This window comes from Podarcis pityusensis (assembly GCF_964106645.2).
Source record: "Podarcis pityusensis genome assembly, chromosome: 2".
NCBI classification, from domain to species: Eukaryota; Metazoa; Chordata; class Lepidosauria; order Squamata; family Lacertidae; genus Podarcis; species Podarcis pityusensis.
In genome coordinates this window covers 11,033,038-11,046,179 of record NC_138029.1, presented here as the reverse complement: position 1 = coordinate 11,046,179, position 13,142 = coordinate 11,033,038, and the positions used below count along the sequence as shown (strand labels likewise).

Genomic DNA, 13,142 nt, shown 5'->3' with positions numbered 1-13,142 from the left:
ATTCTGCCTCAATTTACACTGCTGACCTACCTTGGGTTGCCTTTTTGTATCCTGGAGTAGTGTCATGGGTTCAGGATCTGGCACAGCATGACCAACAATTGTAGGTCCAAAGACCTTGGACAAGTTGGAGACATCCATTTTTGTATCTGGACTTTGGGCCACTCTAGACAAAGAGACAGAGCATTTGTGTAAAGCAAGCCTGCCATTCTTCTTGGTTCACAAGCCCATTGATCATTGGTTTATTAACTCATTCCCCCACGCCAACAGAATTATATCATTTTTTCCACACTAACTCTTCCAGAATCTATATCCCAACTGGACTCACCTCTGGAGGTGTATCATAAGGAAAGCCAGAGTGTCTCGGTTAGCCTGCGGCAGCTCCCCAACTGTTTGATACATGGCTGCCACACTATTGTCTTCATCAACTATTTCTTTAAACAAAACAAAACAAATAGCATTTCTATGACTGCTTTCAACATATCAATAGGGTTTCATTAAGAGACAGGACACAAGTTGTGTCTCATGTGTTTAATAACACAAATACAAAGCAACAGGAGTTACCATCACTATCAAATCAGTAGAATGTCCCATCTCAATATTGGGAAAGGGAAGATTTATTGAAATAGGCAACTCAATTGGAATTTTCCCGACTACTGTAACATCTACAGAACAAAGACAAATGAGACAGAAAAACCTATCTGCTATGTGTCGCCTAGTGCTCAACATGATGCATGGGAAAATTATTAGGGGAGTCAAACTACTCTATGACACTATCCCAACGAGGGCAGCACGCATAGGTCCAGCCTAGTTTATGTGTGCTGAACTGTGCTAGGAGCTAAATGAACCCATCAACTTATATTTGAAGACTTGCTGCAATACCAGGGTTTCTGTTGGGGGATTTTTAAAAAAGGTAGTTTGCAACAGAGCAGATATAAAAGTGCTCCTTGCAACATAGTCTATTGCTTTCCTATTAGTATTGTATTAAGGTTTTTCATTACACACAATAAAGAGTGAAACAAATGGAGAAGAATTAGCACACTAAAATGAGAGGGAAGAGCTTCATTGAAAAATGGGTATCATCCCTTTGGGTGACATAACACCGTTGGTAAGAAAAGAGGCTTCTAATAATGTAATTATGTCCTTATTGTTATAGTCTTAAGGGCCTGTTATTTAAAATAGATTTTCAGTCAGACAAGTAGGAGGTTTTCTTATTGGATTTTCAGTCAGACAAGTAGGAGGTTTTCTAACTGGATTTTCAGTCAGACAAGTAGGAAGTTATCAAAAAACAGAAGGCAAGTGAAACAAGAGATGGAAAGTGGTGTGTAGGAGGATGTTTGTGTCAGCTAGGCTAGGAGTACCAGCTAGTACCAGGTCATAGCAGCTGCTGTTTGGGGAAAATATTGTAATCAATAATCAAATAAGTCCAGAATGGCATTACATTTAGGCAAATAGTTCATTTGTGCCTGTTACTCACTCTCAAAAAGCCAGTTCTAAGAGTTCCACTATCCAACCATCAATATCAGCTGTAAAATATATTTCTGTTTGTCCCTGGTGCAACAACAGAGAATCAAATAGTTATCTTCCTTGTGATAGGGGATGACTCCGTATGATGAAAGACAGGGAGCCAGTGTTTTGTAAGCTTGCGCATTGAAGAAATGCCCATATCACTTGGGACAGCCATAATTCTTACCTGCTGCCTCCATAAAAGCCCTGTTGAGACGGAAGGTGAGGAGAGGCTCCTTCAGGTTGCGGAGGAAGTCTTTCAGGAGACCACACACAGCATGGATATCTTCCACCTTGCTAAGCAGGGGCACAGTCTTCCCTCGAAGGAACTTTTCCTTCAAATCTTTCACTGTACGATCACAACCAGAAATTCGGTAGAGGCCTGTCTGTTGAAAGAACAGTATGTTAACCTATGTTCAAAGTTTTTAGCTTTGGTGGACCCCATCTCCCAGTGCATAAGGGTATGATCTTAATAACAGCACAAACATTTTTTTACTTCAATGGCTGCAAACTCTCATAGGGCCCCAAAAGGTAGACAGTATATAATTCTCTTCATTCCAAATAGCATAAACAAGATGATGCACACTTTTCAAGTTCTTACCTCATGCAGCCCTCGCTGCTCAATCTCATTCACACAGTGAACTATGATGGAGGGGATCATGGGAGGCGTCAGAGATACAAAATCCATTAGCACTCCCTGAAAAAGAGGAACACAGTGATTTTCCATCCATACCCTACTCACTAGAAGTCTCACAGAAGAAAGATTCTTTAAGAGGACAAAGGCACAGGTTTCAGGTCTTCCAACAGACAACTTGACCATAACCTACCTACAGAATCCTTGATGGAAAACAGCTCATAACTGCACTCCAGGAAAATAGGGAGCAAAATTGCTTTAAACTGATTTTTGCAACCAAGTGCCACAATCAAAATCTCAAGTGCAAATCCTACTATTGAATTCTGTTATAGATCATAGTACAAATATGAAGAAATATGAGTATAAACCTGTGAAATTGTTAGTGGTGGAGCCACTAGAAATGCTTGGAGAAACATCATACATTTTCTGGCTGGTGTGAAGGATGTGTGCTTGTTAATAGCACAGGTGTAACAAAGATTCTACCACAGAGACATCACATTCTTTTTCCCACATTACTTAAAACTGCATAATCTAAAGATAACATCCCCAAGACCTTTCTGAAAAACCCTAGGCATGCACAAAAAATGATAAGATCTAACTGAGCAGCTGTTAACTCCTGGTTCCCTTAGGAAAAAGGTGGCAGACATTGTTAGCAGTTATTTTGTTCTGCTCATCTTTCACTTTACATCTGGCTAGGTACAAGCACCCCAAAGCAGCATGGAAACCTTATGTTTGTACATAATCCTAAAGTTACTAATAGGAAGCATACAGCTTTAGACTTTCTTTAAATCACTGGCCCTCTAGCTGTTCTAGCTTTGTGTGAAGCCTCCGCAGGGCACAGGGAGCCTTCATCCCCGTGCCCTGCAAAGGCTTTGCGGGGCTATCCCTGGCTTTTGGGGGGTGGGGCACAGCTCTGTCCCTTCCCCCACCTCCCAGAAAAAACCCCAAAGGCCGCGCTCCCTTTAAAGAGCCGTGTGGAGCGTGTGCGGCTCTTGGGGAAAAGCCTGCAAGCGCTGCACACAAGCTCCTCGCGGCTCGTGAAAGGGAGAGCTGAGCAGAGCCTGGGATGCAGACAGGCTCTGCTCAGCGCTCCCTTTAAATATTTTTTTTCTTGCATTCCCCCTCTAAAAACTAGGTGCGTCTTATGGTCAGGTGCGAAAAATACGGTATGTATTCTTTCAATAGGTTGAGTAAGATTTGTAAGTTTAAAAATGTTCCTGGAGAAGCATGTTTAAGTATTTTGCTTTAATATGCTGCAAGTCACTTTGGGATACTCTTTGTGTAAGAAGTGACAAATAAGTATAAATTTTAAAAAAACCATTTTGTTCTTTAGATCCAACAGAAAACTTTTCAGTTGTAGGCCACTGAAGATACTGCACATACAGAAGCATACCTCTCCAATTCTGACAGGGGTTCCTGCCAAGGTAGGGATGCAGGGCAAGGGGCAGCGATCTCGACATTCTGGGTGTGTCACTACCCGACAGTCTCGGCACTTCAAGGCCACTTTCCCAAACTTTATCCGCTTGCCACATGGAACACACGACTCAGGTTTAATAACCTGGAGAGAGACTACACATGTTAGGAACAGCTTGATCTGAAATAAGCACTGAAATATATTTAGTCCAGATAAGGACCCTTATCCAAATCAGTAGCTTATTCATTTGAGTATCATCCCACCAGTCAGCTAGAGAGGCTCTCAAAACTGCTAATCACCAAAACTGACATAAAAGTCAATCTAGAAAAACATAATATCATTCTGGTTAAGAACAGCAAGTGCAAACCACAGCAGCAACGTGAGTCAGTCAGTCAAATGCCTTCATGAGCAAGAAGGCTTTGAATGCAACTTCTGACTCAGTAAGCTTGACATATGAGCCACTCTGGGCAGGTAAGTGGGTACACTGGCAGCTATGATGCAGCAGCTAGGGAGCTACTTTGCACAACACAATAGTCTCATTGCAATTGCAGGCTTCGTGGGCAAGCCAGATTTAAAACAGTTTCTCTACTCTGCTTACGAGATGTCAGACAGAATTTGCTAATGTCTCCCTAAACATGCATCCCTGGGCTGGGCTCAGTTAGCTAAGCCATGATTTCACTGTATGCTTGGTATCTTAAAAGATTACAGCAACAATTGATTAAATATGTTTGCATTGTGCTAAAGGGTACCAACGCAGATGTCCTGCTTACCTCAAAAGATGATGGTACTCAGGTTCCCAGGAACCCCAGGGAGAAGAGGAGAGGTTCACATCTAAAGAGGTGTTTGTCAAGTATTTGTCAAGTATTCTGGGCTCAAAATATTTAGGGCTTTGAAAAAGACAAAGCCAACACTTTGAAAAGGGTCCACAAACTGGTACCCTGCCCAGCACTAATAAACCTGCTCAAAATAACAAAAGAGGAATTCACACAGGCTGATCATTGCCTGCTTGCTCACCGTTTTTGATACAAATTCATGTAGCCTCATCCCAGTGTTCCCAGGAGTGCTAGATCCATCTGTTTCAGATTTGTTTTCCTGCTTCCTGCTTCCCAGGCTTGAATCACTGCTCCAAGGTTGTAGAATGGCTTGGGAGGAGACAAGTCACAGTCATTTTACAGATTCTGCCTTTGAAATAGGTTTCAGGGGGAGAATAGGGACCCCCAATTTAGAAGCGGGTGAATATACCATTTCTCACAAAAGCTACCCCTACTCTAGTTGCAAGCTAATGCAACTAGAAAGAAGTTTCAAGATATCCAATTTTGTCTCATCTTTCCTATTTTTTGTATTAAAATAATGACGATTTCACTTTAAACACACACAAGGGTTACATTTAGATCCTTTTCCCATCACAGCAGCTCAGGCTTGAGAGGGAGGGATATTTGGCGGTCAGCTTTCAGTGTACCTCCTTAATCCTTCTTACAGTAGAAATAGAAACAGATGTGTGGGATGGATTTAAGCAGAACAGATAAAATGTTTCAGGAGTGTTTTCCCCTACTCTATATTATAAAATACGAAATGGAATAAAACTATGCAGTATAAGAGTGACAGAGGAAAGTATGCTCTTAGTTTATCCATAACAGATTTGAAACGTAATTCAAATATGTGCTGCCATTTCCTGTTGAACTTCGGTAGCCAACAGTATCCTCTGCAGTGCTTAGTCACAGAAAATGACTCTCACTTGTATCAGCAACCTTCTGGCTGCAAAATGGATTAACGGCTGTGGTTACAGGGAAGTCACAGTATTAAATTTGAAATGCAAGTAATAATCTGAAAGCAGGCACTTACCTGCCTTTCTACGGTCTGCAATATAGCAAGGTACAGTTTCAATAGTGGCGATTGCTTCAATTGGGCCTCCATCATTAGGCACTGTGAGAGTCGTTTTTGCAACTATTGATTCATTTCCCTGAAATGAGACAGCCAAGAGATTAACGGGTGCAAGATGCACCTAAGGGTCATATATAAGAATCTCTCTCTGCCCAAGCATATGCAACCTGTTATCCATGTTAATGGTGCAGCCTTGAGCACCTACTCAGCATATGAAAATCTTGGCTTCAAAATAAAGGCATCCACAGTGAAAGTGAGGAGCTGGCCGCTAGATTGTAGTTGGACACTTTATATTACTGCTATATCCTGCTCCAACCAGATAAAATGAAAATATGCCCAGGCATGGTAGTGCATGGATGACTCCTACATATGACTGGCATCTTGATGAGCAGCCTTCTTACATCTGATGTTTTATCATTTACAGGATTTTCTAAGAACAGAATACATAAGTCATTCACAAAGTGTGCCATCGAAAGGTAGATCCACTGAATGATGTATCTGGGAGCACACAATGCAGCGCTATTCTGATGTTAAGCGAATGTGGACTATTGTCTGGGAAACTATTCAGAGCACCACATAAGCCACTCAGAGCTTTACTGCAGGGAAAACACAATACAATACAATAAATGACAATGTAAATAGCCAAATGGCTGCAATATCAGATAGGGCTCTATATTAAGACTTGAACCGTGAGTTCATAAAAAGTAGATGTTGACCCATACAATATTTGATACACTCTGTATAGATGTTGAGGTGCCAATTGTGCTGATCATTCCCACTGTGCAATGAATTTGTACGATAGCACAGAGTTGGAGATTTGCCACCTGATCAGGGTCAACAGCATTTCTCCACCTTTCATTTTGGGTATGGAGAAGCAGTCATATCATCTACATTGCACTCTGGGTGGTACATGTTATGTCGTAAAGTAATGTATAATACTAAGCACCGCTCCACCTATCCCAAAATCCACAGGCACTTCTGACAAAAGGAAGGTTGTATAAACTATGCAAAGTTGCATACCTGGTCCACGGTAGAACCAATGGAACGAGTTTTCTTTAAACAACCTGGTGGGCCTTCTATAAACTGTCTGGATGAGCGCTATAAAGAAAAAATTGCAATTCCATGTTTGGGTCAAAACACTACAGAATTTTTGAGAAAGCAGAAAATGCATTCTATTGGAATACTCAAGACACTAAATGATGTTATATATATCTGTATTTACAAGAGATGCGATATTCTTGAAATGATCTGCGTAGAATTTTAAGTAAACCTTTCTGAAGTGCCCTTTCCCGCTTGAGATATGCCGAGAAGATACACTTCTCACCTAGTAACCAGACGAAAGTGAAGAGAATTGAATGGGAAGGGAGGAAGAAAAGACACACTCTGCTTTAGGATTCCACCCCCACCCCCCACTAGTATATATGAAACAGAACTCAAAGTTTCAGCTGTGCTATCCTGCAAGCCAAAATGAGACGGAAATTGTAACTTCTATCTTTGATGTCATGAAACTGTCTTCAGATCTGTCCTACTTGATCTCAAAGCCCTTGTACAAGGCATTAAAGCATTTCAAAAGAAAATTCCAGGTTTGAAACAAGCAGCTCAGAGGAATACATCTTGAAATTTAAGTGGCTCTCTAGATTATGCCAGCCTGGAAAGGCTGTTTGTATTGCTGACATAAGGGAAGCACACACTTGACTAGGAAATCTATCCATCATGTGCGTTAAAAAAAGAGGACAAATTATTGCATATGTATATTGATGTACACTTTAAAAGTTCACACTCAAGGAGTTTAGAAAATATTTGCCAGTTTGACCATTTGTAACTATTGCCACTTGATACCAAGACACCTAAGTGAAGTAGTGAATATGCATATGGATACCAATGGAGAATTGAAACCTGTGTGAACGAACACACACACACAACTCATTTTTGCATTAGACCATTACAAGTCAGTAAAGGGAAAAGGACATACCCTTTTCTCTCTTTTCTTCAGTTTGACAGTCTTTACCACTGTGGAATCCCATTCCTGAAGATACAAGAAAAATCTGATTGGCATTATGAAGGCAGCAAATTTCTATGTGTTGTTTGTTTGGTTTTATCCTCAATTTATGTTACTAAATCTATGACTCTTATGACCTGCTAGACCGCAAAACTATTTGGTATAGCACTGAATGGAATCTAGGAGCAAAAGGTTAATACAGAAGTACAGACAAAGATAGTTCACATGATCACCACACTTCTCTTTACACACGGTCCTATTTCTACATCATTCAAGGAGAGAACAAGAAAGGCAGATCATGGTAACATTACCAGTGATTCATCGGTCTTGTCAAAACTGATGTCTGATAAAATTGAACCAGATTCATCTATTGTAGATAATCTAAATACAAGAAGAAGAAAAATGTAAAAATCACACATATGCATGTAACATTCTTCCAGATAACACCCTTGTCAAGGCCTTATGATTACTAGCTCAATTTCTTAGTATTTGAAGGCAGGCAGACTCTGAAAGAAGTCTAGCTTGGCACATTCCTAATTATATGTAATCAATACATATGCAACTTCGCTACACAAACACAGGTAAAGGGTAAAGGACGCCCTGGACGGTTAAGTCCAGGCAAAGGTGACTATGGGGTTGTGGCGCTCATCTCGCTTTTCAGGCTGAGGGAGCTGGTGTTTGTCCACAGACAGCTTTCCAAGTCATGTGGCCATCATGACTAAACCACTTCTTGTGCAACGGGACATTGTGATGGAAGCCAGAGCGCACAGAAACGCCGTTTACCTTCCTGCCATATCAGTACCTATTTATCTACTTGCACTGGCATGCTTTCGAACTGCTAGGTTGGCAGGAGCTGGGACAGAGCAACGGGAGCTCACCCCATTGCGTGGTTTTGAATCACCGATCTTCCGATCAGCAAGCCCAAGAGGCTCAGTGGTTTAGACCACAACGCCACCTGCATCCCTATATAATACAAACATAGGGTATAATATCTGGTATATAAGAAATTAGTATACTAAGAGTTGCACATTTTTTTATATAATATAAACAGCTAGAGTTAAGCACATCTAAATCTCATTGGTTCAATGGAGAAAGTTAAGCTTGTCTCTTAATACTCTCCTGTACAATCAGTGGGGCTTAGAAGTGCTTAACAGCACAGGGGTCTCTAATTGCCATATCCTTTCTTCCCCTCCAGTCCCGTAATCTTTGCGAAAGAATAATAATAATAAAAAAAAAAAAAACAGGCTCCTGAAAGGAGATTGCAATAGTAAGAGGAATGTGGTTATTGGTATAATCCATTCTATTTGAATAATTTGGATTCTTTTAGCATGCAGAGCTATGCAACCCATGCTCATACATGAAACTGATGCATCTGGTGCATAATTTTCAATTCTGAGAATGCCAGCTTACAGTTAAAAAAGGAAAAGAAAATATGATTCTAATTCGCCCACCCTTATAAATCAGAGATAAATTCTCTTAGCAACTTGTGGATCTCTACTGAAAGTTCAGAAATTAAACCAGAGCTTTGGAATGGTTATATTGATGTTCTACATGGCTGCCAATTATTGGTATTACTCATTCCCTTGCCCGTTTTTCCATGCTTATGCCTTTCCCTCTCCACCATTCTGCTTCGTTTATGACCCCTATCACTCCAACCCTTGACCAGAAGAACAAGTTATTTAAAAACCTGTATCTTCAAGGCATCATTTGCTCTGGTCAGAAATGTGTCTTTATCTGCTGCAGAAGACTAATAATAACGGTGGCATCTATCAAAGAATGCACATAGTGCATAAGTTTATAAACACAGATAAGTAGGGAAGCTTAATACAAGTAGTATCGACATTCAGGATTTTTTCTAATCTAGACTATCGTTTGAGTCTGCGTAATGAGGAATGTTCAAATTACATTACATTATTTGATCATTCTATAATTAAGGTAAGTATGTCTGATGTCTTCTACCTTTTCCTATATAGTCCTTTTCTGTTTAGACATGAGGGCCTAATTGGCTGCATCTCAACATTCTCAGCAAAATCATACAACTTTAATATATAAATATTGGTTCAAGTACTGTTATAAATCAGAGTCTTCCTCTGCAATTCCTTGCAGTTCTGAAGTATTAAATTTCATTTACTGATGCACAGAGCAGAAATATATGCTTAATAGTACCAAAAAGAAATAAGAACCCTTTCAATATCTACTGGATTCGGATAAATAACCTTTGCCAGACAAGAAATATGACTGCTGCTTAGAACTAGGTCAGTTGCTGAAAGAAGTATTGCTGAACTGTCCCTACCTTTAGGTTAATTACTTATGTAGAGACAGAATTATTGACATTCAGCTTAACATTGCTACATCACAGAAAAAAACCTTTAAACAAGAAGTAGGATTATAGCTACAACCTGAAACAATACTACACGCGCCCCACCCCCATATTCTCTGCCAAGAAACAGTGTTTCCTGGAACAATTTGCAGAGCCCTGGTATTCTAAAGAGTAGCTTCTAAGCCAAGGATGGGGAAACACTTCAGGTTCAAGGGCTGAATTCCTTTTTCGGCAACCTACCGAGGGCCACATGCCAGTGGTAGCCGAGACAAGAGGCAAAAGTGGATGAAACAACAGGTGTGGTTCTTACCTTTTCAGAGACTTCTATACAGATGTTTTAGATGCAATTAAGTTAGGATTTGGCTTTAGACTTGTTTAGACAGAAGATGGTCATTTTAAGATAACATCTGTTTAGTCCTCCTAACACAATTTGTGAGTGCACTGAACAAATTGTGTTAGGACTAAACAAGGGAGGTCTTAAAATTATTTTCTTCTGTGTGAACAAGTCTAAGGCCAAATCCTAACTCCCAGCTGGCAGCCAGAGCCACACTCCCAGTTGCACTGCCCACAAAGGCCACGGCAAAAGGAATGGCTCTTTACTGTGCCTACTCCCAGGCCGGCACAATGAGGCTTGGACGAGGGCCACTACTGCCATGTGACGGCAGCAGGGTCTACGCAGGATCAAGCAATTCCTGTGCCAGCACTGCCACTACTGGGATTTCCTCTGCCTGCTGTTGGAAGAGATGGTGGCCTCCAACCAATGTTTGGGTGGGCACCCATTGAGTTGCTCTATTCTGGCGCGGTTTTCCTGCTAACAGTGGAGCTCCCGGGGGGCTTGCAGAGAAACACTTCCATTCCATCCAAGTTCCCTTGAGGGGTCGAGGGTTTGGATTGTTCTGTACATTTTCTGGCCCCATACAAGGTTTCCAGGGGTCTGGAAAACATGTTCCTAGCCCCAGCGAAATAAAATCAGGTTGTCACATCTACCTTCTTTACAACCCAGCCCACCAAAGGGGCACCCTCCAGCAAAGGTAATATCTCAGCAGCTGACCTTTTATTCCCTCCCATAGAAGTATGAGGCTTGTTTAGGAAGGCCAGTGCTGATTTCTGTTCTTCACTCAGCTGAATACTCCCCGATGAATCACACATAAGCAGCTCTTTGATCAGCTGGATCTGTCGCTCCTGCAAGTTAGGAAACATCAAAAATAGTCTTGCTTTGCATTTACATGACAGTCCATAATACACAAAGCCTCATGAAGAAGGCTGCTACACTACCAACATATTAATATCTATAAAGAGATCTGCACCTGTCTCTCAAATCAGCTTAGTTTAAAGCAGCAGCACAAAGATTTAGCTAGATCAAATTGCTACCCAGTGTAAAAAGATAAGGTACTCCAAATAGATTTCTTTGAGCCATAAAGCAATTTGCCCAATTCTATTTGCAAATAACAATAGTTTCTACCATATTGAGCTTCTTTTTGCAAGCAGAGGAAGGGACTTCTGCAAGAGGCCAAGAACGAACAATTCTGATCTGCCAAGGGATGGAGTAAATAATCTTTTTCATAATAATAATAATAATAAATTATTTTATTACTGTTTTGGGGGGACAGGAGGCGGGCAGGTGTGGAGCACTCCTGAATGGGGTAACTGTGCCCCTGAAGGACCAGGTGTGCAGCCTGGGAGTCATTTTGGACTCACAGCTGTCCATAGAGGTCAATTCTGTGTCCAGGGCAGCTGTTTACCAGCTCCATCTGGTACGGAGGCTGAGACCCTACCTGCCCATGGACTGTCTCACCAGAGTGGTGTATGCTCTAGTTATCTCTTGCTGGGACTACTGCAATGTGCTCTATGTGGGGGTACCTTTGAAGGTGACCCGGAAACTACAACTTATCCAGAATGCGGCAGCTAGACTGGTGACTGGGAGTAGCCGCCGAGACCACATAACACCAGTCTTGAAAGACCTACACTGGCTCCTAGTACGTTTCCATACGCCCTCCCACCAGATGTCAAAGAGAAAAACAACTACCATATTTTAGAAGACATCTGAAGGCAGCCCTGTTTAGGGAGGTTTTTAATGTTTAACAGACTATTGTATTTTAACATTTTGTTGGAAGCTGCCCTGAGTGGCTGGGGAAACCTAGCCAAATGGGCGGGGTAATAATAATAATAATAATAATACTAACAACAACAACAACAACAATTTCCCCAGTGGTTTCCCAAGCCACTCTGGGCAGCTTCCAACAAAATATTAAAAATACATTAAAATATCAGTCATTAAAAACTTCCCAAACAGGGCTGCCTTTAGATTTCTTCTAAAAGTCTGGTAGTTGTTTTTCTCTTTGACATCTGGTGGGTGTTCCACAGGGCAGGTGCCACTATTGAGAAGGCCCCCTGCCTGGTTCCTTGTAACTTGGCTTCTCACAGCGAGGGAACTGCCAGAAGGCCCTCGGCACTGGACCTCAGTGTCCTGGCAGAACGATGGGGGTGGAGACGCTCCTTCAGGTATACTGGGCCAAGGCCGTTTAGGGCTTCAAAAGTCAGCAATAACACTTTGAATTGTGCTCGGAAACATACTGGGAGCCAATGTATGTCTTTCAAGACTGTGTTATGTGGTCTTGGCGGCCACTCCCAGTCACCAGTCTAGCTGCCACATTCTGGATTTGTAGTTTCTGGGTCACCTTCAAAGGTAGCCCCATGTAGAGTAGTAGTCCAAGCGGGAGATAACCAGAGCATGCACCACTCTTGCGAGACAGTCCTAAACTCACCATGATGGATTTAACAGAAGGTTAAAAAACTGCTGACTTGGGTTAGAAGGCTGATAAAGAGATTTGCATGTAGCCTTTATAATGCAGCCCTGTGTAAATGAAGGACAACAATAAGGCAGCTAAGAACAGGGCCCTCTCTTCCCCCTTTCTAGAGTTGTAGTATTGGATGATGCCTCTATCACAGTGCATGCATTCTCCAGCAGTAAACCAAGCAGGCAAATCCAGCTACTCTAGGCTGGGGCAAACTCTTTCTCACTTCCCACTCTGTAGATGTCCTCCACACAAGACAGTAAAGATAAGTGAGGAACCAGTGGCTTGTTCCCTCTTCCCAAACTTCAAGAGCTCGTGCCCTCTGAGCCCTGGAGTACCTAAAATGCTCAAGTACTTAGGCAGCACTAGAATTCATGGGGAATTGGCTTCTTCCTTCCTGCCTGAGCCATGTGCAGGCTTGGCTAAATTTTGCCTAATACAAGACAGTGTTTAGCCAAGTGCACAGAGGACTGAAAACATGGAGTGACAGGGAGTTGCAATGTGACCACATCCAAGTAATGACTCGCCTGTCTGCCCTATCATATGTTTGCTGTTGCTGTCTAGTTTTACAAGCCTCAATCCAAAGACCGTATGGA

The 13,142-nt window shown here is 41.8% G+C and overlaps 1 protein-coding gene across 5 annotated transcripts in view; it reads right to left on the bottom strand.

The window, feature by feature from the left end:
- The window catches only part of RACGAP1 (Rac GTPase activating protein 1), a 59,014-nt gene that overhangs the window by 4,097 nt on the left and 41,775 nt on the right, over positions 1–13,142 (bottom strand). For all 5 annotated transcript variants that reach the window (XM_080994591.1, XM_080994594.1, XM_080994592.1 and 2 more), the window contains exons 4-14: positions 10,803–10,933; positions 7,743–7,812; positions 7,405–7,458; positions 6,453–6,530; positions 5,394–5,511; positions 4,566–4,693; positions 3,531–3,695; positions 2,105–2,200; positions 1,691–1,889; positions 326–431; positions 31–163 (exon numbers count right to left, since the gene is read on the bottom strand). In XM_080994591.1, the coding sequence (XP_080850717.1) occupies positions 31–163; positions 326–431; positions 1,691–1,889; positions 2,105–2,200; positions 3,531–3,695; positions 4,566–4,693; positions 5,394–5,511; positions 6,453–6,530; positions 7,405–7,458; positions 7,743–7,812; positions 10,803–10,933 (1,278 nt within the window). The remainder of the gene's footprint in view (positions 1–30; positions 164–325; positions 432–1,690; positions 1,890–2,104; positions 2,201–3,530; positions 3,696–4,565; positions 4,694–5,393; positions 5,512–6,452; positions 6,531–7,404; positions 7,459–7,742; positions 7,813–10,802; positions 10,934–13,142) is intronic.